General features: G+C 35.9%; 1 protein-coding gene across 5 annotated transcripts in view; it reads left to right on the forward strand.

The window, feature by feature from the left end:
• The window catches only part of PUM2 (pumilio RNA-binding family member 2), a 65,116-nt gene extending 42,754 nt beyond the window's left edge, over window positions 1–22,362 (forward strand). For 3 of the 5 annotated variants that reach the window (XM_009701175.1, XM_009701179.1, XM_009701176.1), the window contains 9 exons: window positions 4,673–4,909; window positions 11,432–11,699; window positions 12,251–12,380; window positions 14,353–14,481; window positions 14,753–14,890; window positions 16,800–16,925; window positions 17,888–18,009; window positions 19,371–19,563; window positions 20,270–22,362. In XM_009701175.1, coding sequence (XP_009699477.1) covers window positions 4,673–4,909; window positions 11,432–11,699; window positions 12,251–12,380; window positions 14,353–14,481; window positions 14,753–14,890; window positions 16,800–16,925; window positions 17,888–18,009; window positions 19,371–19,563; window positions 20,270–20,401 — 1,475 coding nt within the window. In that variant the 3' untranslated portion in view covers window positions 20,402–22,362. Of the gene's footprint in view, window positions 1–4,672; window positions 4,910–11,431; window positions 11,700–12,250; window positions 12,381–14,352; window positions 14,488–14,752; window positions 14,891–16,799; window positions 16,926–17,887; window positions 18,010–19,370; window positions 19,564–20,269 lie in introns of all 5 variants that reach the window. The other 2 variants (XM_009701178.1, XM_009701177.1) reach the window with 2 other exon arrangements.
• Window positions 22,363–23,696: the final 1,334 nt, after the last annotated feature.

Genomic DNA, 23,696 nt, shown 5'->3' on the forward strand with positions numbered 1-23,696 from the left:
GAAAAAGGGGGTTTTAAATTCACTTGGGCTCTGTGTACAAGATGCATTTTTGAAGTATATCCTGTAGTCATAGATATCTCCAAAATACTTTTCCATATTGAGCACTGTACTCTGCCCCAGAAGTTTGTTAGTGTTTTTAGTAAACTTTTTTTTTTCCCAAGGAAGTCTTCATTCTGTTCTTAAAATAACAATTGATGATGTTTGAGAGATGCATTCTTTTGTTGTAAATTTTCGTGTCAGGAAAATTCCTTATTTTTTAAAAAAAATTGAATAGCATATGACTTTCTCAATTTTGATTTAGTATTGAAGTGTTTGTTTCCATAACTTTTTTTATCTGATTTATAAAATGGAAAGACTTAATACCCAGGAATAGTCCTTGTTAACTCTGGTAGGTTTAATCTTAGATACAGTTAAACCTGAATAGCTCTGTGCAAGTTTGGGGCCTTAAATTATTTCAACAGATGCTCCTAAATAATCAACCTATTTGTATTTAAAAAAAAAAAAAAAAAATCAATGTTACCATCATATTTCTGCTCTATAGCAGAATTTTCTTATTCACAGTTTTTAAACATGCAAGTTAGGTTTTCGATTATTTCAGATTCAGTATTAGTAAGGCAAGCAAAATATCTTCTTTTAAAGAGTATTTCCTTTGGCTATTAATCTCATAAGTTACAGCACTGAATTGCTTAGTTTTATTATTATTTTAATGAAATCAGTGGAGCATGTTTATAATTTACATGTCTTGCACATGGGTAAAAATTGGGGGAAATTGATGTACCTTACATATTCTTCTCAAAAGTAAATGCCCTAAGAGAAATAATTTTTTAAAAATTTAAATGTTGAAAGAAATGTAGAAAGTGAAGATTTATACAAGATAGCTTAATGTATGGAAAAACAGAAGGAAAAACATGCCCTTCAGTGTTAAAACATGATAGCTGTTATTTGGTAACTAAGTGGAGGTTCATAGTGACATCAAATGTACCAACACAGAGATTTCTCATAAAATCATCTGAACAAATGTGTACTTTAACAGAACTAATGCTAGGAAATACAGAATCAAATTTTACACTGATCCTCTCTAATATCTGATTTTAAAGAGTGGAGTAGGAGACTCTAAACATACCATCTTTAATTAAAAAAAAAAAAAGTAGAGGCTACTCATTGCATAGGGTTTCTTGATTTTCCATAATACCACAGCAGGTAAATCTTATTTACAAAGTAATTGTGCTATCCAAGTGCTATATTTTGTAATATAATTTGTCCTGAGCTAGTTGCAGAATTTCAGTGAATTCTTAGCAGCTGTGTTTTGCTCTAGGCAGAGTTTCTTTTCATTGATAGACAGTGATGATGAGTGTATCTGCATATTTAATGCAATGCACCCATTTTAAGTCTCTAGATAGAACAGTGTTAAGTCATAAAAGTCTTTTTCTGGCATTATCACAAAGAATAGAATTCTCCATAGAATACAAATTTTAGATGTGTATCTACTCAAGAAGAATCAGCATAGTTCTTTCTGGCACAGGAGATTAAGCCTTTTCCTTGTAGCAAGGGTCAGTTCCAGAGTTTTGGCCAAAGTCTTCAGCATAGACAGCATATGCTGAAATCTTGCAGCAGTATCCTAGGTGGTTTAATTATCATGGTAGTTTCCACAGGGCAGCAGGAAGCCTATGTTTTGCAGTTTGAGAAGTGCTGATGAAAGGTGCTATCTAAACCTGAAATATTTTTAGTAGCATTATTGGAATAAAGTATATTGAAAGTGCCCTTCTGCCAAGTATAAATTGTACTTGCTGTACTAGCCACTTAAAAAATGCTTCCTGATTTTTATTTTTTTTTAAAAAAGAGTTCCTGAGCTGTATGTATATATATATATATGAATTACATAGATGAGTATTTATACAAATGGTGTTAATGCATGTTGAGGCAAATTAAAAACAAGTTTAACTTTTTATCTGCCAAAGTTTCAGCTTCTTTGTAACTCCCCTCAGTGTGTTGCAAAGGTTGAATTTCAGTGAAAATATAACCATGAAGATTGACAGATGGCAATACAGTTGTTGCCCTTATGTTTTCAGTTGTTGCAGGGGAAAAAAAAATAGCTCTGCAAAAAATGCCAAGGTGAGCATGTTCTAGCTGAATGACTGAACAACAAAGTAAAAACCAGAAGAGGTAACCATACCATATAAATGGCTGTATGTACTTTACAGTCTATGCTCTTTTATTATAAAAGTTGTTCATACTCCATTTTAAATGTTTAGGTAGATGGTAAATTACTGCAGCTTAACAGCTAGCCAAAAATTACATAAACTACGGCAGCTTTACAGATGCCTACTTCTGGCTTGTAACAAGTGTAAGGGAATTGCATTAGCTTAGACAGTGGTGAAAAGGGGTAAGCTAATTCAAATTATCTTCTGGTTTTTGTGAGCTTCGCTTGTGTGTGTGAAAAGGCAGCTCAGCTGGTTCATGGTAACTTGTTAAGCTGCAGTAATTTAGCTGAGTAAGAAGCCCATAAAGCTAGCTAAGTTCGCTTAGCTTTTTTCATAGTTGCAAAAATAACAATCCATCATGTAGCGTTGTAGTAACATTCAGTGGTTCAGTAGCTGAGCCAGAACCTGTAGAGCTAGTCTCAAATCTTGAGATTTCTTTCAACTGTTGGCTTAATTTACTCTTCTGATTTCTTATTCTCAACCTCCTTGCCTGGTTAGTCCAGTATCTTTTCCTTCTGGCTTCTCCTCTAGTATGTCTTCCTTCCCAGTTTCCAGGCAACATTTATCTCCCGCTTCCCCTCCCAAATATGTTTCTGTTTCTGCTTGTACTGTGTGATGTTCTCATCGTCATCTTACTATTCCAGTCCTTTTGCCCCACAGTCACATGTACCTTCTACAGCCTAACTTTTCTTCAGATCTGCTTTCTTTTCATCCTCAGTCCCACTGGTTTTGAAAGTGCTTGCCAGTTTCTCTTGCGGTCTCCTTGTTGGTTCCTTTGTCTGACGTTCCTCTCTTCCTGGTTCTGGTTTCTCCCTCCTCCTTTTTTTTTTCTTTTTTCCTGGTCTATTTCTTGTGTTTGGCTTTTGTCTCCTCTGCATTTGAAGTAGAAAACTTCCTTTCCACGCTGCCTGATGACCCTCTGAACACGAGGTGGGATCTTGGACAGCAGTTTTAAAGTCTGGTTTTGACATGGGACCCAGAAGCATAGAAATTCAATTGCAGGGAAAACCTTTATCAGCCATCTCAAATGTGCTGTGTATGGACAGCAAGTTCAAGTTTTCAGCTATGAGTCTGTATCAGATCTATGCTGAACTTGTACAAACTGTGATTTTGCTAAGATTTTTAGCTCAAAGAGAACATGAAAATAAAGGTCTCCTGTTGCTAGCATATTGGTCTGAGTACATGAAAGTATTAACTTCTCAAATAATAGGTAGGTGGATAATTTTGCTAAGGATAAAACATCTTTCTTTGCCTGTTTTTAGAAATGGCAATGTTGTTTGGGCAGAACTTCTTTGAAAAATTTGATCCAAGCAGGTACCTGCCGTGAAAATTATTAACCAAGTTGCTAATGTTATGAGAAAATAAATTAGTGTCTTAAAATGGGAAGTACCAGGTGACCTTTATAGTGGGCCATGCTGCCTGATTTAGTAGGATGGTACCTGACAAGGTTAAGAGATTATGGAAGTATAAATTCTGACCTTTTCCCTTTGAAGTAGAAATCAATTTTCCAAATTCAGCTTAAGAAACATCTTTGTTATCAAAACATCCATAATCTTGGTTTTGTTCATGAGTACAATGTTCCAGTGTTTAAAATCAGTACTCTAGTTTAATATTTCACTAGTATGCAACAGGTACTAGAATCTAACATTTCTAAAACCTTTTTATTGTTCTCCTAATTTATCCTAGACTGTTCATCACCCTGCTGAATGATGCTGTGCAGGATAACCAGTCCTTCGCTAATACACTGTTATCCAAAGCTTCTAGTCTAATTTGACTTTCAGAAATACTGGTAGCAGTAAAATTACATTTTTAGTTTCTCACCTTAATTTTCCTCTCTCTGCTCTGCTTCTCATCTTCTTAGCCTATTCCCTCTTTATAATGTCTTTTCAAAACACCTCTTTGAGAACCGTATTCTAATAGGGTATTTTAAGTAGTCATTTTTTTCCTACAGGTGAAGGGTTCACAAACAAGAGGAAGTTCAGAAACAGTTGAACAGCAACATAGATTGTTTTTGGAACCCTTAAACAACAACCAATTGTCTCTAGCCTTTTTCCTGAAATCAAGTATCACACTGACTAATAATCATGATTGAAAAAATTCTGTTGAAGAGTTCAGTGGAAATATTTTCAGAATCATTTATTCTATAAAGTGACAGTGTAATCTAATCTTATAAATTCCGTATTTGTCCCAAAGCCTGAAGCCAGGTGATTAAAACAGAGTACTGCAATATTACTGTGAGAAGTCTAGAATGAAATGTTGAAAGACATGGGCATTGGTGAAATTTCTTACCAGTGGTATATTTATACCCACTTAGATTTACTTTAAAGCATGTGTGGTTATCACAGTAATTGTCTTTGTCATAACGATTGCTGTAATTATTGTGATCACATCTGTTATTGCCCAGCTGTAGTTTGGGATAGGTTTTATTCAGTTGACACTGTGTAATTAGGGTCTTTTTATTTCTTCTTCAGTTGGCAGTTCTGCAAGTAGTAGTGCCACAAGGAGAGATTCTCTATCTACTAGCTCTGACTTGTACAAAAGATCTAGTAGCAGCCTAGCACCCATAGGGCAGCCATTTTACAATAGTCTGGGATTTTCCTCCTCTCCAAGTCCAATAGGCATGCCTCTGCCAAGCCAAACGCCAGGACATTCACTTACGCCACCGCCATCACTTTCATCACATGGATCCTCATCCAGTTTGCATTTAGGTAAAAAAAACAAAAACAAAAACCAAAAAAACACTTTCTTTTTGTATGTGTGTATGTATTTCTATGTGTAAAATATATGTTGCATAAGAGATGTCACATTACCTTTGCTGTTAAACAGTTTTGTAATGAAGAGGGGCCGTTCCTGAAAGGTGAAGAGCACACTCAAATGCTCATTGATTTGACAGTGGAGGGCACTCAGCTTTTTGCAGTATCGGGCCAACAACTGGTTTTTCTTCCCTTGTAGAAGCCCGATAGAGAGCCCAGTAAGACTTATTCGTCCTTTTTGTATTATGTTTCTACAGTATGATAAGCAAAGGTGCATTATTTTTGTTTCTACTTCAGTGTATTACCACTTCGAGGACATTTTAAGATGATTCTGTGTTTAACAGTGAAATGACTTTCACTACTGCCCCTTACTATGATAAAGTAGAAAAGTGAGCAGAACTCTTAATGTAAAATATGTCGAAAGGTGATTTATTTTTTTTTTTGATCAGTGAGCCTACTACCTCATGGCCCAGATACTTTGCCAGGAAGACAATAGTTTATCATGAAGCTGGTGGGGGGAAAAAAAAAAGGCATTTGTGAAAGAAGTAGCAAAGGCTTTGTCAGTGGTGGCTCTCTGTTATCGGAAGTATTTTACAAGGAATGATGATAGTAATCTTTTAGAAAAATTTTGAGCTAGTTAGATGGCATGGGAGCTCATTCTTTTTTAAAAAAGAAATTTAAAATAAAATCTAAATCAGAAGAAAGCCCACCACAGCCTACAGTATATTTGGAAGAGAATGCCTCTAACCTGAGGCTACTTGATAAACTTTCCCCTCTTTCGCTGCAAATATTTGTGATCATTTAATTTGGATGCTAAAATCATACAATGAAACCGGATATCATTTCAGGATTGAGTTGCCTGTTGCTCCAGTAACTGTTCAGTGCACAGTTTTGTGCATGTAATGGGCAACCTAATCCCCTCTACTTCTGTTAGTGCAATAAAACAGGAAAAAATTTAAAAGCGCCTACCAAAATACACTTTAAGTGAGAAATGTATGAGTGATTTGTATAACAAGCTTAAAAGTAATTTAAATATATTACATTTACAGTTCGGTATCCCCTTCACAGTTAAGTGCTGAATACCCGAAGTAAAACTGGGCAAGGGGATGTTTCAGCACATTTTATTTTTTTTTACTTACCTTTTTTCCTTTTTCAGGTCTACAAAGTGCACCTTTGGGCTGAGACCAAGCATGGAAAGTTTCAGCCCAAATGGAGGCTTTTGAGAAAGTTCTGAACATCTGACAATGGGGTTATCATGGAAATCTTTTTCTTTCTTTCTTTTCAAAGTACTCTCACAATAGTTTTCATATTGCTGAAAACTATACTTAAACCAAATTTTGGAAGGCATTATCTAAAATTCAAAACATTTAAAGCTTTATGGTGTTTCACATTTGATGAATGTTAAAAGACTTTTTTCAGTTCTGAGAAAATAAGCTGCAATCAGTATAGAGGATTTCCTCTATCAGCAGAAATTATTAAATACGGAATTTAATCCACTTCGGACTGTTTGGCAGTGTGAACTAAGCATAATAGTTTGCTGAAATCATGTACTAGATCAGTGTGTAAAGGCCAGAATGTACAGTTGTACTCTGAAAATTGACACAACCTTGTTGGCTTCCGTGTGTACTGCCTCTTCATCTTGCAAATGAAGCGGACCTTGATTATGAGTAAACTTTTTGCTACCTTACCAAATCAATCTGAAATTTGGAAATTGAGGTCTTTTGGATTTTTGCTTTCACAAAAATGCAGTAATTTTTTTTAGCGTTTCCTGCGCTCTGCACTGTGTCATATCTTTGCACAGTTACATCCAAGGTGCACCATCGCAAAAAGTTGGAAGACTGTTTCTGCAGTTAATTGTCTGTCCTGATAAATTTATTCTGCTGTGTTCATCAGCCACTTTTGGAAGCATTTATTTTGTTCTTACATATGAAAAATAAAAAGGTAAAGCTTTCTCACCGAATGAGAAGTTATACCTGAAATCAAACAGGGAGTATAATTTAAGAAGGGTATGATTATCATATTCACTTTTCAGAGTAGAACAACATTGTAAGTTCATGTCTGCATGCAGTTTCCATTGGTATTCTGATAATGCCTGTCAAATGCAGCTCTCCCTCCACCTTCAGAACTTCTTGTCCTGCCTGCTTATATCAACAGGTTCAGCTCAGTTTAACTCCTCTTTTAAAATGGGCATCAAACTCGGTTGCTCCTGTTTCAGGCACCGGAATATTAGAGCACAATACTGGGAAAGGGTGCGTGGTTTTATAACCCCTTTGTCAGACACTGCTGCAATTTGTATCTTAAAAGACCAATTTCCCTTTTACGAGAAATTCGTGATATTTTACTGTTTTTATCTCTTCTTACCAACTCCTATCCAACATCCTAAAATAGGAATGTGCTAGTTACTTTGTTCTAGTGTCAGTTTTCATGTATTTGAAGGGATTTGTCAGTGGTCTGTAACTGCTGCTTTACTGTAATCAGTTGGAGCAGTAAGGTCATGAATTTGAACTACCCTTTCACTCCCAGGACAAAAAACTGCAAGAGGAAGTAATTTTCCTACATTATTAAAAAATCCTTTTAGATTGGTAGTGCTTACTTTGTTTGACGTTACATTGCAGCATTTTAAGGGTTTGGTGTAGATTTAAGATTTTTAAAATCCGGGCTTTTGCAGGTAATTCTTTTCTGTGCATTGCAAGCCAAGCTTGTTAGTAGTTTAGATTGATGTTGTTTTATCTTCAGAAGTGGTTGTTCAAGGTAGGAGTAAGGGCACCTTGGCAAGACAGTATGGGGAACTTTGCATTGCCTCCGCTGTTTACCTACTCTGTAGGGCTTCGGTAAGCCAGACATAATAAGCACTTGCATTGATTCACAAAATATACATACATATACATGTATGTATGTGTACATATATATGTGTAATTCTGTCTTCCGTATGAAGATGAAATTTTTAGCTGAGGATGAGATGGAGCTACTTTTTTACAGATAAACAAATACTTTGTAGAAATCAACTTTAAAGTGTTTATATACTTGTACATATTTTACTAGAAAATCATATTGCTGACTGATCTAAACAATAGTTACTGTGCAGTAAATCTGTTTTATGTCTTGGTTAGAAACAAGTGAAGAAATACTTTGGTAATAAGTACTAACAGACTAATACTATCAAAATAAATGTGCCTAGATCTAGTTTTTAATATTTTTTTCATGTTCTCCTTTACATTAAATATGCTATCCACGTTAAGGAGTTAGTAATTTAACATGCTCCATGTCCTTGAAGCTTAGTAAGGCTCTGTTTTAGTCTATATCCCCTTTATATCTCTGTGCCTCTTCTTCCCTGTGGACTAGCCACAGGGATTTAGGTTCAATTAAACTGTAAAACAACTTAATATTCTTCATTGCATTGGAGATCTTTGTTTTATGGGATCAGAAGTGATAGTTAAGTGATTATCTGAAGAATGAACTGCACATTTTATTCCCCAGTGGTTTGTAATTGTGTGGCTATACTGATGCCTGGTAACAGTCTTTTAAAATTTCAGTGTTTGCAGAAATATTTAGACTACATGCTTTATTCAGTAGGATATGTTCCCCGAATAATTTGGAAGACCTAGGCTGTTACCTTTCCAGTTTGGAATCAGAATCTGTAAAAGAAGTGTCCGAAGTTCTTGAAGAGCATGGGGATGCAGTAGGCTAACCAGGAGGATTCGGGTAACCAGAAATAAGATTTCAGTTTCCTTTTTCTAAGCTGTTCACACTCAAGTCAGGAAGGAGACCAGGTGTCCTTAATGACCACACTAATGCTTTGGTGGTTTGGACTGAGAAAGTAATGAGTACAATATTTAAGAAAATAGTCCTTTGTATACAAGAGTATATCTGCATTTATTAAGTCCCTGTGACAATAGGCTTTTATTTTGGGGATGTTACTGGTTTTCAAATCTGCGAAGTTGCCACTGAGCTACAACACTGCTTCTATAATAGACGGTTACATGAGAAGAAAAGCTAATTACCTATTCTGTTACTGTTTTTTATAATAGTGCCCAGGGTTTTACAAGGTTAAGCTTTCCGTGCACTTTTGAAGCATGACAGGTTCTTCTTGGCACAGTGGATGTGTTTTCAGCCTTCCTGCATTATCTTGCTTAACATGATTGTGTGAAGTAGTTTCACAGGCCAGACAGGAGCCTTCCAGTTGCAGTGTAGACATCTTGCAAGTCTTAAAAAGGGATGGTTCCCAAATTAGGCTGAAGAAAGGCTTGATGATCCTGAGTGTGAAATGTATACATGCAGTTCTGCTACACATATATAGCATATTTGTTAAAAACTACCAAATTTCTTAATCTGTTTTAATTGCTGTATAAATTGAAGGCTCAGTTTTTTAAAAAAACTGAAACAATTCCTGATTCACACGTGCAGTTCCATGACTGTGTATGCTAGTCAGAGCCATGCAGTTTGTGAGCACATCGTCAAAACTACCCTAGGAGTTTCTGGCACAGAACTGAGCATGTGATCAGTGGAGGAATAGAGATGCTGTAACAGGAAGGTAGCCTGTAAGACTTCATTTTAAACGGGCTTTGCTGCCCTCTCGTGGCATTAAATAATGTTACTACGCAGTATTTACAAGGAAGTTAGGATTTCATTCATATATTTAAATAACCTAGCTGAGAAATACCATAATTCCAGGTACATGACTTTTTGTTCTTTAGAAGACCGTTCCTAGAAGAGAAATTACTGTAGAGCATCACTCTGCATACTGCTTCACCTGCAGAATGTTGGGTTTCTTTTTTCTTTTTGTCTGTTAGCATCATGACAGTGTCAGCTCTTTTCTGGAAATAGTGATTGTCAATGGAAACTGCAAATGATAGTTAAAAAACTTTGATTTTTCTGACTGTAAAGAATTAAGAGGCTTTAATTTAAAAGAAAACCTAGTGGTTTTTAAAAGGTATTGTGGGGCATAAAATATTTCAGTGGTAAGAATCAGTAATTCTGAAAACTAATTGTAAAATAAATACTAATTATTTCTGGTTTAGGGCATAATCCTGTACAGTGCAATAAATGTGATGCTTGATATGTCTTGCAGAGCTCTAACATCTCGGATTCTGGTATTGCAATTTGACCTTTCAAAAAAGATACTTTACTATTAATACATTACCAGCCCACTGTAGCACTGTTGTTGCCTGGCCTTATAAATACTTGGGACCAAAAGAAGGCTTGGCTGGGGCACTGTCAGCTGATTTTTTTTTTTTATTATTTTTTTAATTTTTTAATAGAGCACCATTCAAACAGCACGTACTGCAATTTGTTTTAAGTTCAAACGTAGATATTTCTTCTGTTGACTTTGAAAGGGCTTTCAGTTACTATGTCACTTTCTAGATAGGGAAACTGAAAATGCTTTCCTTTTCCAATTCACACTCGATAATTTTAGGTTGGAGGAGTTCTTTTTTTAAGTGGTAGGGTTGAGGTTTCTAGGTGGGAATTGTCTTTGAATATTTCTGCTTGTAGTATCGTAGCAGTATCCCTTATTTAAAATCATACTGTAGTTGAGAAAGATGCTTTGTTTGCATGCTTTTTGTGATAATTGCTGCCTGTTGTAAAGTGGAGGGGAGAGAGGCCTACTGGAGGAGTTCAGAGTGACATAAACTGTTTAGAGAGCAATATGCAAGTAGAAATTCACAGGCTTGTGAGATGATGATGATAGCTGAAGGTGGAATCACTAGCAAAAAGGAGTAGGACCTAAACATAGGAACGCAATTCAGTTCTTAGAAAGTAAGGAAAGACAAAGTGAGAGTGGTGGATGTTTTCACAGCAAGGAAAGGACTTCATGTTTCTAAAAGGAAGTTCAGTTTGATAGATCTTTGGTTGTTTTAGAATTAAGTAGAGCATTCTTAGTTACCTAGTTTGAAATTTGACATATTTAGTGCTTACAAGAGGTACCATATTGAAGGCCTGGGATGCTGAAGTCGTTAGATATCTTGCAGAGCAGGTACAGCATGACAAGAGGCACCATCTGTGCCTCCCCAAAAATGCCGTTTCACACTATAAGTTGGAAAGGTACCTCAGTAGGGACTGAAGGGTAGTTCAGATTTCATGGTCTGTTTTGAAACAATTGGCTAACTTTGAGACTACCAACAAGGGTATAAGTCAGTATTACTTGTGAAGTGGAAATCTGCCCACTAAGCTAAGGCCCACCCAGTTCTAAAGTTTCTGTAAGTCTGAGTGGGTGCTCACTTTACCTGCTTTGTTATATTCTTCTAATGACATTTCTTTTCTTGGTGCCCTTCACATAAAATAAAAATGAGGAGGAGAATGGTTTTATTTATTGGAAGATAAAGCTATCTAACTCCTCCAACCATTATGAGGTAAATATAAATAACAAGACAGCACTTGTTTTCTTTGGCTCCACGGTATATCCATAGTTCTAGTACATTTATTGTTTTGCTGTTGTTTATTTTTCTTACGACTTTTACTGACAGAACTGCTTCCTTGTAGGAGGACTGACAAATGGTAGTGGTCGCTATATTTCTGCAGCACCTGGAGCTGAAGCAAAGTATCGCAGTGCGGCAAGTACCTCCAGTCTTTTTAGCTCCACCAGTCAGCTCTTCCCTCCTTCACGCCTTCGTTACAGTAGGTCTGATATTATGCCTTCTGGACGTAGTCGATTGCTGGAAGATTTCAGGAACAATCGTTTCCCTAATCTTCAACTAAGAGACCTTGTTGGACATATTGTTGAATTTTCCCAAGACCAGCATGGTTCTAGGTAATTATTATAGTAAAGTTAATAACTTAATAATATTTTACTGCTTTGATACTGTTATGTTAACATCAAACATTTGAATGAGCTGCTAGTCATCTTAGTACAAAGCATGCGATTAATTGGAGCACACGTTCTTACACTGACCTTTCTCTTCTCTAGGAAGTTTCATTATAAAAGTAGTATAAATTTAGCTGCTTGTAGAAGTTCTCCGTGTAGAAATAGCCCCATAACTAGACTTGTAAACTCTAGTGTTTAGGTATCGAAAAAGTGTTGATTAAGAAAACAAAATATCTGGCATCTGGAACGTAAAACTATTTTTCAGCAATACATCAGGTACTTAGTTATTGTTACTCTTTTCATCTTTAATCCTTTTCAAATGAAAGTTTTTAAGTATAATTGTTCTAAAATGTATCCTTTTATGTGCAAAGGCACTACTTTCATTTTAATAAATGTTGAATACTTGCTTTAGAATTTTGAGGTGTCTCATTGAAACAGTGTTCGAGAGGTTTTCCTGTTGTTTATGTCAAGCATAATGTACCTTTTTTTGCACTTAGATTTATACAGCAAAAGCTGGAGCGAGCTACTCCAGCTGAGCGCCAGATGGTATTTAATGAGATCCTGCAAGCAGCGTATCAATTGATGACTGATGTGTTTGGAAACTATGTAATACAGAAGTTCTTTGAGGTAAGCATAACACTAAGTGTATGAACAGCAATGCAAATGAAATGCTTTAAGATCTGATTAAGTTTAACTTTTTTTTTCTTAACATTATAGCAGAATTCTACTGGACTTTTGCCACAGAACTGAAGCGTATAACACTGCATATGTATTTTCTGTTCTATATGCCCTGCTTTTTTTCATAACAGGCACAGTTTCTCTTTACACTGGTGGTGCATACATTGGTGAACATTGGTGAATGTACATGCTGCACGCTCAGGCTTTGCAAGCCTTTTAGTGTAATTTACAGAGACTTTTCAGCAGATGATGGGAAACACAAAGATTTGAAGGATACTTTTTATTGGTTACTGCATCCTGGTAAAGAATGGGTCTGTAAAATGCTTTTGCACCCAAATAAATAGCTGTGTGAACTTCATCCAGTGCTGTATATGAAGAAACTCACATAAAATGTATTGAGGCTGAAGAACTTTGAGGAGGGGTTGTCATAAGATACATCCGGTATTACTAAAACTAGTATTCAAAACAGCTTTGTTTTTTGTTAAAAACTATGGGGGTTAAAAAAAAAAAAAAAGTCCTTATCAAAGAGTTACACGATTTGACTTAGAAAAAAAAGCAATACCTGTGTCCTGAACAGTTATATGTAGGAAAGGTAAGTATCTGGGTGGATAGAAGGTGAAGCTGGAAAATGTCCAATAAGAAATAAGATGGTTACTGTAAACAGAAATGTAGTTATTAATGAGTAATCTATGAAAAAATGTGCTCACTTTTCTTTTTTACTTGATTTTTTTATTTACAAATCAAAATGTCTTCTGAAAAACGTGACTGATGTGTGCTGTGTAAGGTCTTGATCTTGCTCAAGGGTCATCAGTTGCTGTTTTTTTCCATAGCGTTAGGTTGGATGAATACATAGATAATCATTGTCAATTGAGTGTTTTCATCTTACTTCTGCGGAAGAGTTCTCAAGAAAAAAGTGCACTAGGCCTTAGGTGTAGTAAGGGACTTAGTTCATTATTTAAGTAGGAAGATTAGGTTATTTGAGCTTTCTTCAGAATCTTACGTGACTACAGGTGTTGGGTTTGACAGTTCTCAGCAGTGCTGCATGAATATTGCTGGTGCCACCCAGGTGGTCGCTTCTGTGTGGTCTCTTGTAGTGTGCCAACTTAGGAGCCTGTGTGGGGATCTGGGAACAGGGTTATGTGTTATGATGAAGCTTGACTGGCTTCTACTCTGATCAACATGGAGCAGCACAGAAGGTTGTAGTAGCACCATGGAGGGAATAATATGAGCAGGAGTGCGCTACTGCTGAAAAATGTTGATTGAATTATACTCTAATACAGCCAGTGTACAAAAGCATTTTGATTTTGCTCTGCAAAGCCCAAATATTTCTAGATTTCCCAAAGCACTTGTGGTAAGAATGATCATTCAAGCCATGTGAAGTTACCAAGAAGCTACTTCAGAGGTTGAAATCTTCACGTGCACACCCCTGCCCCTTCCTGTTACAGCTTGCTTACTGTATACAAGATGTAAGATACACTGACCAGTACAAATTTGAGATATCAGACAAAATCTGATTTGAATTAATACGTTATAGTAATCTGTAATTAATTTGCCTGGTATAATTTGTCTAAATACGTTATAGTAATCTGTAATTAATTTGCCTGGTATAATTTGTCTAAATAAGTGGGTTATTGCACTTAGATATTTCTACGGACAGACAAGTATAAACTGTTCAGTATCTTCTGTTGTCTTTCAAGGTCATGCATTGATAGCAGGTATGTGGCTGGAATGTGGAATATTACAAAATGTTGCATTTAGAAAATGAAAACTTCTGGTAAATATACCTGCCAAAAATACAAAGGGAAAAATCATTCAAGGCAGGCAGTAAACCTGCAATACATCATGAAAGTACTTTGACGTGTAAATTCCAGCATGCTGCAATATGTCTTCATTTGTTAACAGCATATTTATTTTCTTATAGTTTGGAAGCCTGGATCAAAAGTTAGCCCTTGCAACACGCATACGTGGTCATGTTCTGCCATTAGCCCTACAGATGTATGGTTGTCGTGTTATTCAGAAAGCACTTGAGTCAATCTCACCTGACCAGCAGGTAATTGTAAGTTAGAGCAATACTACTTTTTAAATTTTATTTCTTTTTATTGCATCTGTCTTCTTACTTGCTTAAATTGTTGATCATTCCCTTCATTATGAAATGCCCTAGGGACTAAAATCATTGTTTAAATTAAAATGCTGAGGTACACAAGTAAACCGCCAGTGAGTGTGAAGATTGAACAGTTAGGATGAAATGGAATATTCCTTTGAGTGGAGGGGGCGGGGGGGGAAAAATCACTGTAAAGACAAGGATAATCTTTTTCTTCCAGAACGAAATGGTGAAAGAGTTGGATGGTCATGTTCTGAAATGTGTGAAAGATCAAAATGGGAACCATGTTGTACAAAAATGTATTGAGTGTGTTCAACCACAGTCACTCCAGTTCATCATTGACGCATTCAAAGGACAGGTAATGTCAACAGTTCATTTCCTTTTCTGTAAGGTTGCTTTGATTTTTAGATCTTTTTCTACCATTTGCATATACAAGGTAGTGTTGGACACTTTGCAGTCAGCTAGTTTAAAGTAGGATAAAAAAGGGGTGATAAAATGGAAAAGCTGTTGAAGAGACAGCGTGCTATAAAAAGCTTAATCTGTTAGAGATAAGGCTCTAGAAAGACCTGTTTGGATCTATTATAAATCTATCCAATGGATGTAATATAAATACATACAAGGTATTTGGCTTAAGGACAGGCTTTCTGTTTTGAGTTTTGTGATAATGCCATTTCAAATTTCCTTTATAACTTCCAACATTGCAATTATTGATGTAATAATAAAGTTCTTTAGCATATATTTTTCATTAAAATTTCCATTTTCTTCTTCTGTTGCTTATATTGCAAGTCTGTCTCTGTGTTTCCCAATTAATGTCTATCATTAAGGAAGTACTTTGAAGAAATATACTAATCTGTTCCTTACATATGGGCTAGTGTTAAGTGAAAGGGGGCGGTATTTATTTAAGGCTGGGGTTTTTGTTTCATTTCCAAAAAAGTTATATTAATGTAAGACTGATACTCTGCTGCAGGCTAGAGAATGTGCTGCAACTAAATAAGATTTTAATACTCTGAGACAAGCATGTACTTTTATAGTCTCGAAGAATTGTAAAAATCTTACTAACTTGCCTGTGTTACTGGATTTTACTTTAACGGATGGCCAAATGTATTTCTTAACAAAATCTACAATATCCTTCTCTCACATTTTACACAACAGCAGTACCTGAATTATTGTTGTACATAGTAGTAAATGACATACCAAGGTTTCTAGAGTCGGGGGTCTTTGTACATCAAAAAGTGTGGTAGATGAAGCACCTTCTAAATTGTAAATAAATCCAGACCCTTGACTAAAATGTGACTCTATTGACTGGACATAGCTCCTCAGCCCCAAGTAATTATATATAAAAAATACTGGCTGGTCTGAAGTGGCAAATGAAAAATATCACACTTCAGTCATGTCACGTAACAATACATATCTTTTTCACCTTTTTGGATCAATGTCTAATCAGACAAGATTCTGTGTTCAGTTCTGACCAATACTGACTCTTAAATCTTCTGAATTAATCCCTGAAACACATAACTGGCTTCTAGAGAAGCCAGCAACAGGAATAACCAAGATTTTTGACTGTATGTTTTGAATACTTACTTACAAACTTTATAGCTGTAACAAGGAGCCTGTTGTATGTATTGGAATGTGAAATTAGTGAAAATCAGCCAGGACAGAATCATAGAATGGTCTGGGTTGAAAGAGTCCTTAAAGCCCATCTAGCTGCAATCCCTCCTGCCAGGGGCAGGGACACCTTCCACCAGACCAGGTTGCTCAAAGCCCCATCCAACCTGACCTTGAACACTTCCAGGGATGGGGCATCCACAACTTCTCTGGGCAGCCTCTTCCACTGCCTCTACCACCCTCATGGTAAAGGTTTTCTTCCTTATATCTGGTCTAAATCTACCCTTAAGTAATTGAACTCCTTTTTATAAATGTCAAAAATCTTAAAATTTGAAAATGAAGTACAAAGCTAAAAGGAAAGCTTGAAAGGTGAACAGTGCTTAAGTAAAGGTCATAGCTGCAAAGGAAAGCCTGGAAGTAAGTAGGCTAGAAACTGCAGTGAAAACTTGGGTTCTTAGTTGTGTAATTACTGGAGTCCTTGACACAAAAAACTGCATTTTCATCTCTTTCTGACTTCTGCTGGAGATGGAATTCTGGTATTGGCAGGCAAAACTTTTTTTTATAGAAATAGTTGGCATGTTCAATTCCATTTTGAACATGGTAATATTACTACATCTGTAAACTTTGGTTGGTTTAACTTCAGTTTGCAATCCTATTTTAAGGTATTTGTACTTTCAACTCATCCATATGGTTGTAGAGTAATTCAACGTATTCTGGAACACTGTACTGCTGAGCAGACTTTGCCAATCTTAGAAGAACTACATCAACACACAGAACAGCTAGTGCAGGTTAGTGCGTGTACTCATTTTGTAATGCATTTTAGAGCCTTTTTTTGGTCATAATTTATTCCTATTTCTTAGGTTAAGAAACAGTTTAAATGCATTTGCCTCTTTTTAGTTTTGTAGACATTGTTTTTTTGTTTTTCTTTCCTTCCATCATTTTAATGAAAATGAATTTGGAACTTGGGAGGCAAAGAAGATATAAAAAGCCTTTTTCTTACACTTTTTATTGTAGCTTCAAATATACATCGTAAATGCACAGAATTAGTATATTTTATTGCAAAGATTGCCATTTTGTAGTTTATCTTGATTCACTTCAGATAGCTTATAATAATGTGTAAACACAAATACATTGTTAAAAATATAAATGTTGCGTATTCTTACATGGGAAGAGCACCTTTTCTAAAAGAAGGCAAAAGACCTCATACAACACGATCTTCTGTCTTGGTCTGAGACAAACAAAATGAGTGCTACAAATGGCTTTGAAATTGAATCAGTTTAAAATACTAGAAAGGGACTTGGTGTTCAGTAGGAATTTCCACACGTAAAAAGGCAAGAATTGCCTTTTGCTACATATTCACAGTCTAGTTTATTTCTCACTGGTTTCTTGTATATACAAGTCTCTAGTTAAACAGAACTGTCTTGGGGAACCAAAATTCAGGGAGATATTTACAGCCGTTAAAGAATGATGATCTTAATTTTGAGGACTTCTCTTCTTTAAGAGGATAAAAGGTACTCTAGCAAAATGCTGGTTTTACAGATTATTTACATTTTGCATGTAAATTTTGTGGTCCATTAAGTAATTCTTGATGCAACGTTTCTTGCATCACTTTGTTTCTAGAATGTTGACATTATTGTATTTTTCCTTATACCTGTGCAAATAGTAATTTGAAAGTTTATACCGATACACGAAAGCTGTATGGATTACTTGGCATGAACACAAAAGAGAATTGAAGTAATCTTATTTTCAGGATCAGTACGGAAATTACGTTATTCAACATGTACTGGAGCACGGTCGTCCTGAAGACAAGAGTAAAATAGTTTCAGAAATAAGAGGAAAAGTTCTAGCTCTGAGTCAGCACAAATTTGCCAGGTATTGCACAGCCTTCATATATTAAAGATTCACTAACGTTTCAAAGTTGTAGTATTAGATTTATTTATTGTGCTACAAAAAGAATTTGATAGTTTTTTTTCTGTTGTGTAACTTGCCTCCTGAAATTTCATATTTTTAGAGATGAACAGTAGTAGTATTTTTCTATTAGATTCGGGGAAGGGAAAGGGGAAATGCTGTTCTGCAACAAAACAAAGAAGATTCCATGGGCTTACGGGATGGTTTTTGTTCACCTTGTACAAGCGCAGGGAATGTGTTCCAAGTCTCCATGTGAGGATCTCCAGAGCGAGGTGAAAAGCTCTTGTAGAACTTGCTTGATAAGCTGATGATGATAAGCTGGGACTTCCTGACTGTATGAGTCCAGCCAAGCAATTTACAAGTATAAAAAGGCTAGCCTTAAAAAGTCGTGGTTCAGCCTGACAAGGGTTTTATGCATTAGGAAGTGTCAAAGACTAATCTCAAAGTCTCAGACTTGCAAAGAGTCCTGAACTACTCTAAAATTAGAATATGAAACTGATCCTTCAGTGCTTTTTGCTGAAATATAGATTATGTGCCTTTTGCAAAGGAAAACACACCTCAGATGATTCTGGATGATTTAGTGATGGATCATCCTGGATGATTTAGTGAGACTAACCTTGTCATCAACATTAAGCAGAAATGCACTGTGACATTATTGGGGGCATTTGTTTTAAAAAAGGATTGTATGCAAGCTAGCGAGTTTATCCGGATTCTACTTTCTGCCTAAATAAGACTATTTGTAATCCTCTCCTTGGAATTAAGCAAGTTCTTAAAGTACAAACTTAGGGCAAGAATCACTATGCTGTCTTACAGGCATTGATGGCTTTTCCAGTTTCTGAAATACCTGGAAAGTCAGAGTATTCCTCTACAAAAAAAAATATTTGACAGTATCTCTGATCTAGGCATGCTCCTGAGAAGCACCTATAGTCAAAAAGCAGGAAGCCTCATATCTGGCTTTCTCTGTTGTGTCTTAGAAGGGCCCCCAACCAAAACAGATGTACTAGAATACATCTGCGACCTGAGATCCAATAGATCTACTGTAGGTCCAGTGGAAAATCTCTCCTACAAGAGAGATGATCAAGTTAGTTACTATCAAGTTACTTACTATCAGGTATCAGAAAATTTACTTTTTTTACATGAGTAGGAGTGTATAATCCTTTAACTTAATCATTACAGACTAAAGATTCGGAAATCAGGATCTGATGTGTTTCCAGTGCACTGTTTAGTGGCATTAAGACATGTGAACTGTTCAGATTAAATTTAAAATTGCTACTTAAAAGAATGTTCCATCTTAAGTCACAGAGTGCATTTGTCTTATTTTTCAGCAATGTGGTAGAAAAATGTGTAACTCATGCTTCTCGTGCTGAAAGAGCTTTACTCATTGATGAGGTCTGTTGCCAGAATGATGGTCCTCACAGTGCCTTATACACCATGATGAAGGACCAGTATGCCAACTATGTTGTTCAGAAGATGATTGATATGGCTGAACCTGCTCAGCGGAAGATAATAATGCACAAGGTATATTTGTATAAAGTTTTAGTGGTTCAGAAAATACTGTCTATACTAGTTTTTCTGCTAAAATACCTTTCCCTCAAGATGTAAAACTCCCTAGTTCGGTAATCTAGAACTTGATGTATAAATTCATTGGAGCTTGATAAACTAGAATAATTTGAGGTCTCTGAGCACTGAGGTAAAAATGTAAATCTACAGAAAAGTTTCAAAAGTTGAATTTCATATCTTTTCTCTTTCCCAGCTTTTCTGGAAAATAATTTTAATATGAAAATGTAGTATCTTTATTAACATAACGGAAGAAATGCAGGTTTCTCTTTTTATTTGCTGGTTGCTGGTATAAATCCATTCTGCAGTTCCGCCAGAAGAGATTCCCACTCTTCCTAACATATGGGCACATTTTGTACTTAGGAATATCCAGATTTGCCATAGTTACCCTCGGCTATTTAACACAGGGGCCAGTATATTCCTGCAGGAGCTCTGCTTCCCCCAGTCACCAACAGGGCACTCCCACAAAAGGAGCTGCCTCCCTTTTCCTGTGACAGGTATGTCAGTTGTTTGGCGAGTCAAAATCACCAATTTTACATCTTTCCAGAAACTTCCAACATTTTGAAATACAGGCTTCTGACTTTTTTTTTTTACATTTTTAAAGTATAGTAGCCTCTACTTAAAAATTTTGAGGGGGGGGAAAAAAACCACATGTTTCTTCTTGCAGATTCGACCGCACATCACAACTCTACGTAAATATACCTATGGCAAACACATTCTGGCCAAGCTGGAAAAGTATTACCTGAAGAACAGTGCTGATCTGGGGCCAATTGGTGGACCACCGAATGGGATGCTGTAAAAGACAAAAAGAAATGGAAGAAAAATTGAATTGTGAATGATCAAAGCATACAACTTAACTATAAATGTTCTGATTTTTTTTTTAAATCTATTTATTGACTTTGTTCATCCATTTGTAAAATTTTTATTCTTGTGTATATTTTTGGGGAGTGAATTATTAAAAAAAAAAAAGAAAAAAATATCTCCAGCCTTGATCCGGAGACCTATCAGATTGGATGGCTGGCAAAGCACAGAATGCCTGTATATGATGTAATTGTATCAAAATAGCTGTCTCATATTTTGTAAATTTTTACCTTGTAAAGTCACTGAAATAGTTTTTAAAGGGAAAAAGTACAGTATTCTTTTAATAAACTGGCTTGCAATCTGGTAGGTCTACCCAGCATCATAGCACAACAGGTTTATAGAGTTGTATATAGAATTAATCCTTATTTTTCCCTTTTGTGTGAAGTCTTTTTATACCAGATTAAAATTGATCAGCTGCATAAACATTATTTAACATGTCAAAAAGTTAAGTTGTATTTTGGTGGTTCACAACATACTACCCAAATAATAAACAGGGCACAGCAAACTAAAGTAGGGAATAACAAAACAATGGAAACTTTTAAAGGCTAGCTTTCATTACTTACTGTGGATACAGTTTTGGGTTTTTTTAATGGTGCCCTAAGGTTTTCTCTAGCAATGTATTGAAAATAAAAGTGCTGTATATACTTATATATTTAATTGTTGTACAAGGTAGAGGGATTAAAATGATGGTGGTACTTCCATTCAGTAAAGTACACTGTTGGAAAAGGAGTGAACCCTGTATTAACTTTACAGTCAGTTTTACAACGCAGGAAGAGTAGAGATTTGTATTTTTTTATTTTGCATATAGAATTGTAAGGATTTGAAAGTGTTGAGCATTTATTTTGCTTTCTCACTGTAGATGCAAAAAATAGGTATTGATGAAGAGAAAAGGGGCCACTGAAAAGTAAACTTGATAGCTCAACATTTAAGCATGATTGATAAATACTCAGCTTTTTTGCTTCCTATAAATATATGCATTGTATACGTGTAGTTAATAGGTGTAAGTTTACAGTTTGAAAACAAATCTCTCGTTTCGATGTTTATTACAAGCCTTGCTAATTTAGTAGTGATGCTTACTTTGGTTGTACAGATGTACATTTGTAAACCTTCATGCTGTAAATGTAATTTGTTTTACCCCTTTTTGGGACAAAAATTTGCATTTTAGTGTATATTCATATCCCTGTTCCTTTCTCTCCCCTTGGCATATAGTGTTGTATAATGTAAATTTATTTCAGCAAATCAAGAGTGATTTTTTAAATTCTATCTTTATATTGTTTCAGAAATACGAACCGGCTTTCTTTTTATCTATTGTGAGAAACATTATGTTTTGTTTATAACATAGCTGTTGATTCTGGTAATGTGGACACTTTGGGAAATCAGTCTGTTCAAATTTTAAGTCGGGATAATAAGCATAGTAAGAAATGGACTGAAATCTTTGGTTATCACAGAAACCAATGCTTCTTCCATCTTAATAAATGTGGCATGATTTTTTTTGTACAGAAGAGTACTGTATTTTTGAATAGCCTTCTCCCAGCGTAAAGCAAATATGTATGATACTGTCAATTTTTTTCTCTGGACATATGACATTGTAACAGTAACATAAAGATGATGTACATTTACAAGCGGCCTTATGTACATTTCCCAATGATCTTTTTAAGGCAGAATTGTGACCATATGTGTATAATTAAAATCCTTTTTAATCCTTTGCCTATGGAAATATTTTGGAAAAAGCTTACTTTGTATATTCAGTTTCTGAAAGATAAAGAAAGTGCTTTGTATGTTGTTGAAGTAAGTATTTTGTGTAAAACATTCATTTGGATGGCTTAACCTAAAGTTTTGATCAACAAGGTAGTTTGAAAACTGTCTTGAGCATGGATCAAATAAAAGGCTGTTATGGTAGGGGTCTGATTGTGAGGAAAGAGAATAGTAGTGGTCTGAACTTGTGTAAGGAATTCTGTCGTATTACTGTTTATATCAGGTTTACATAAATCTTAATAAAGCATACATCTGAGGCGCTACTTTTTTTTAGTGGTAGCGTTAACTCATTAATAGGTAAATGGGAAAGTTTGTTCTGGCCTACTTCCAGTTTCTGAATCTGTCATTTAGTGCCTGCATTAAGTGATATAGTAGGCCTAATTATTTTTAGTAAGCACAGTGCTAATTGCCAAGTAGTTTTTGCGTGGCAGTTCACTTAATTCCTCTCAAGAGGTACAGGCCCTGTCGTTGGAGGCAGAGCTTTCCCGTAGTCACACGAAGGATGACTTCTGAGCCACTTCCTTGGGACACATTAATTCTCCTCAGTGACTGTCTTTACCCCGTGTACAAATGCTGTGTGCTCTAATCTACAGAGCCGACATTCTCTTCAAGATGTAAGTTAGTTAGGCTTTCGGGGATGTCCAGGTAGAAACTGATCATGTCCCAGTACTTTGTCCCTGTAGCACTCATGCCATGGTTGACAGTTACAGGACTATTTAAATTCATCCTTAGCGCTTTCAGTATCTTGAACATAATCTTCCACTTGCTCTCCTGAAATAATTTTGCACAAATTCTGTCCAGGAACATGAAAATCACTGGTTTTCCTTTCAACTATTTTAGGCTTTGGGTAGAACCACTAGACTTTTTGCTCAAGTATTGCTTTTTGATACAGATTGTTTGTGGACCAGTTTGATTAGGTTTGACTCCAGGTGGCTCATATTGAATAATGTAATGTTCACATGTACATACTGTAAAAATCAAAATGAAAATGTGTGAATAACACTGTGTGAAATACATCTGGTCTTGTGTTTTTCCTGTAGGAAACCAGCCATTCTTTATATTCTCGGTTACATGACTTGTCTGCTAGCTGTGGAGCTGAGCTTTGAAAAGGTGCTCATTTCTGGTGATCGGATGGGAATCTCAATTGTTGAACCCCCTATTAGATCAGTGAGTTTCCAGAGGCCAGTTCTGAGCAGCTAAACCTTCATATTGTTTTACAAAAAATCTTTACCGATGTCTAGTTAAGGCTACAGCCTGACAACAAGTTTCTTCATACACCGCTGGATCCAGGGGTGGGTTCTTGAGCATTTGAGAGGGCTGAGGTTGTCAGCTGTCCCATGGTGTCATGGGATCCACACTCATTTCTGTTACTGCCCAGGATTTTTTCAAAGGACCATTTTTAGCTTAAGGCGTGGAGCGAAGTTGCCTGCCTAACTGCAGGGGAAGTGAGTGCTTTTTGGTGTTAAAATAACTCCCTG

Source organism: Cariama cristata, unplaced genomic scaffold (genome assembly GCF_000690535.1).
Source record: "Cariama cristata isolate BGI_N322 unplaced genomic scaffold, ASM69053v1 scaffold9905, whole genome shotgun sequence".
Classification (NCBI taxonomy): domain Eukaryota; kingdom Metazoa; phylum Chordata; class Aves; order Cariamiformes; family Cariamidae; genus Cariama; species Cariama cristata.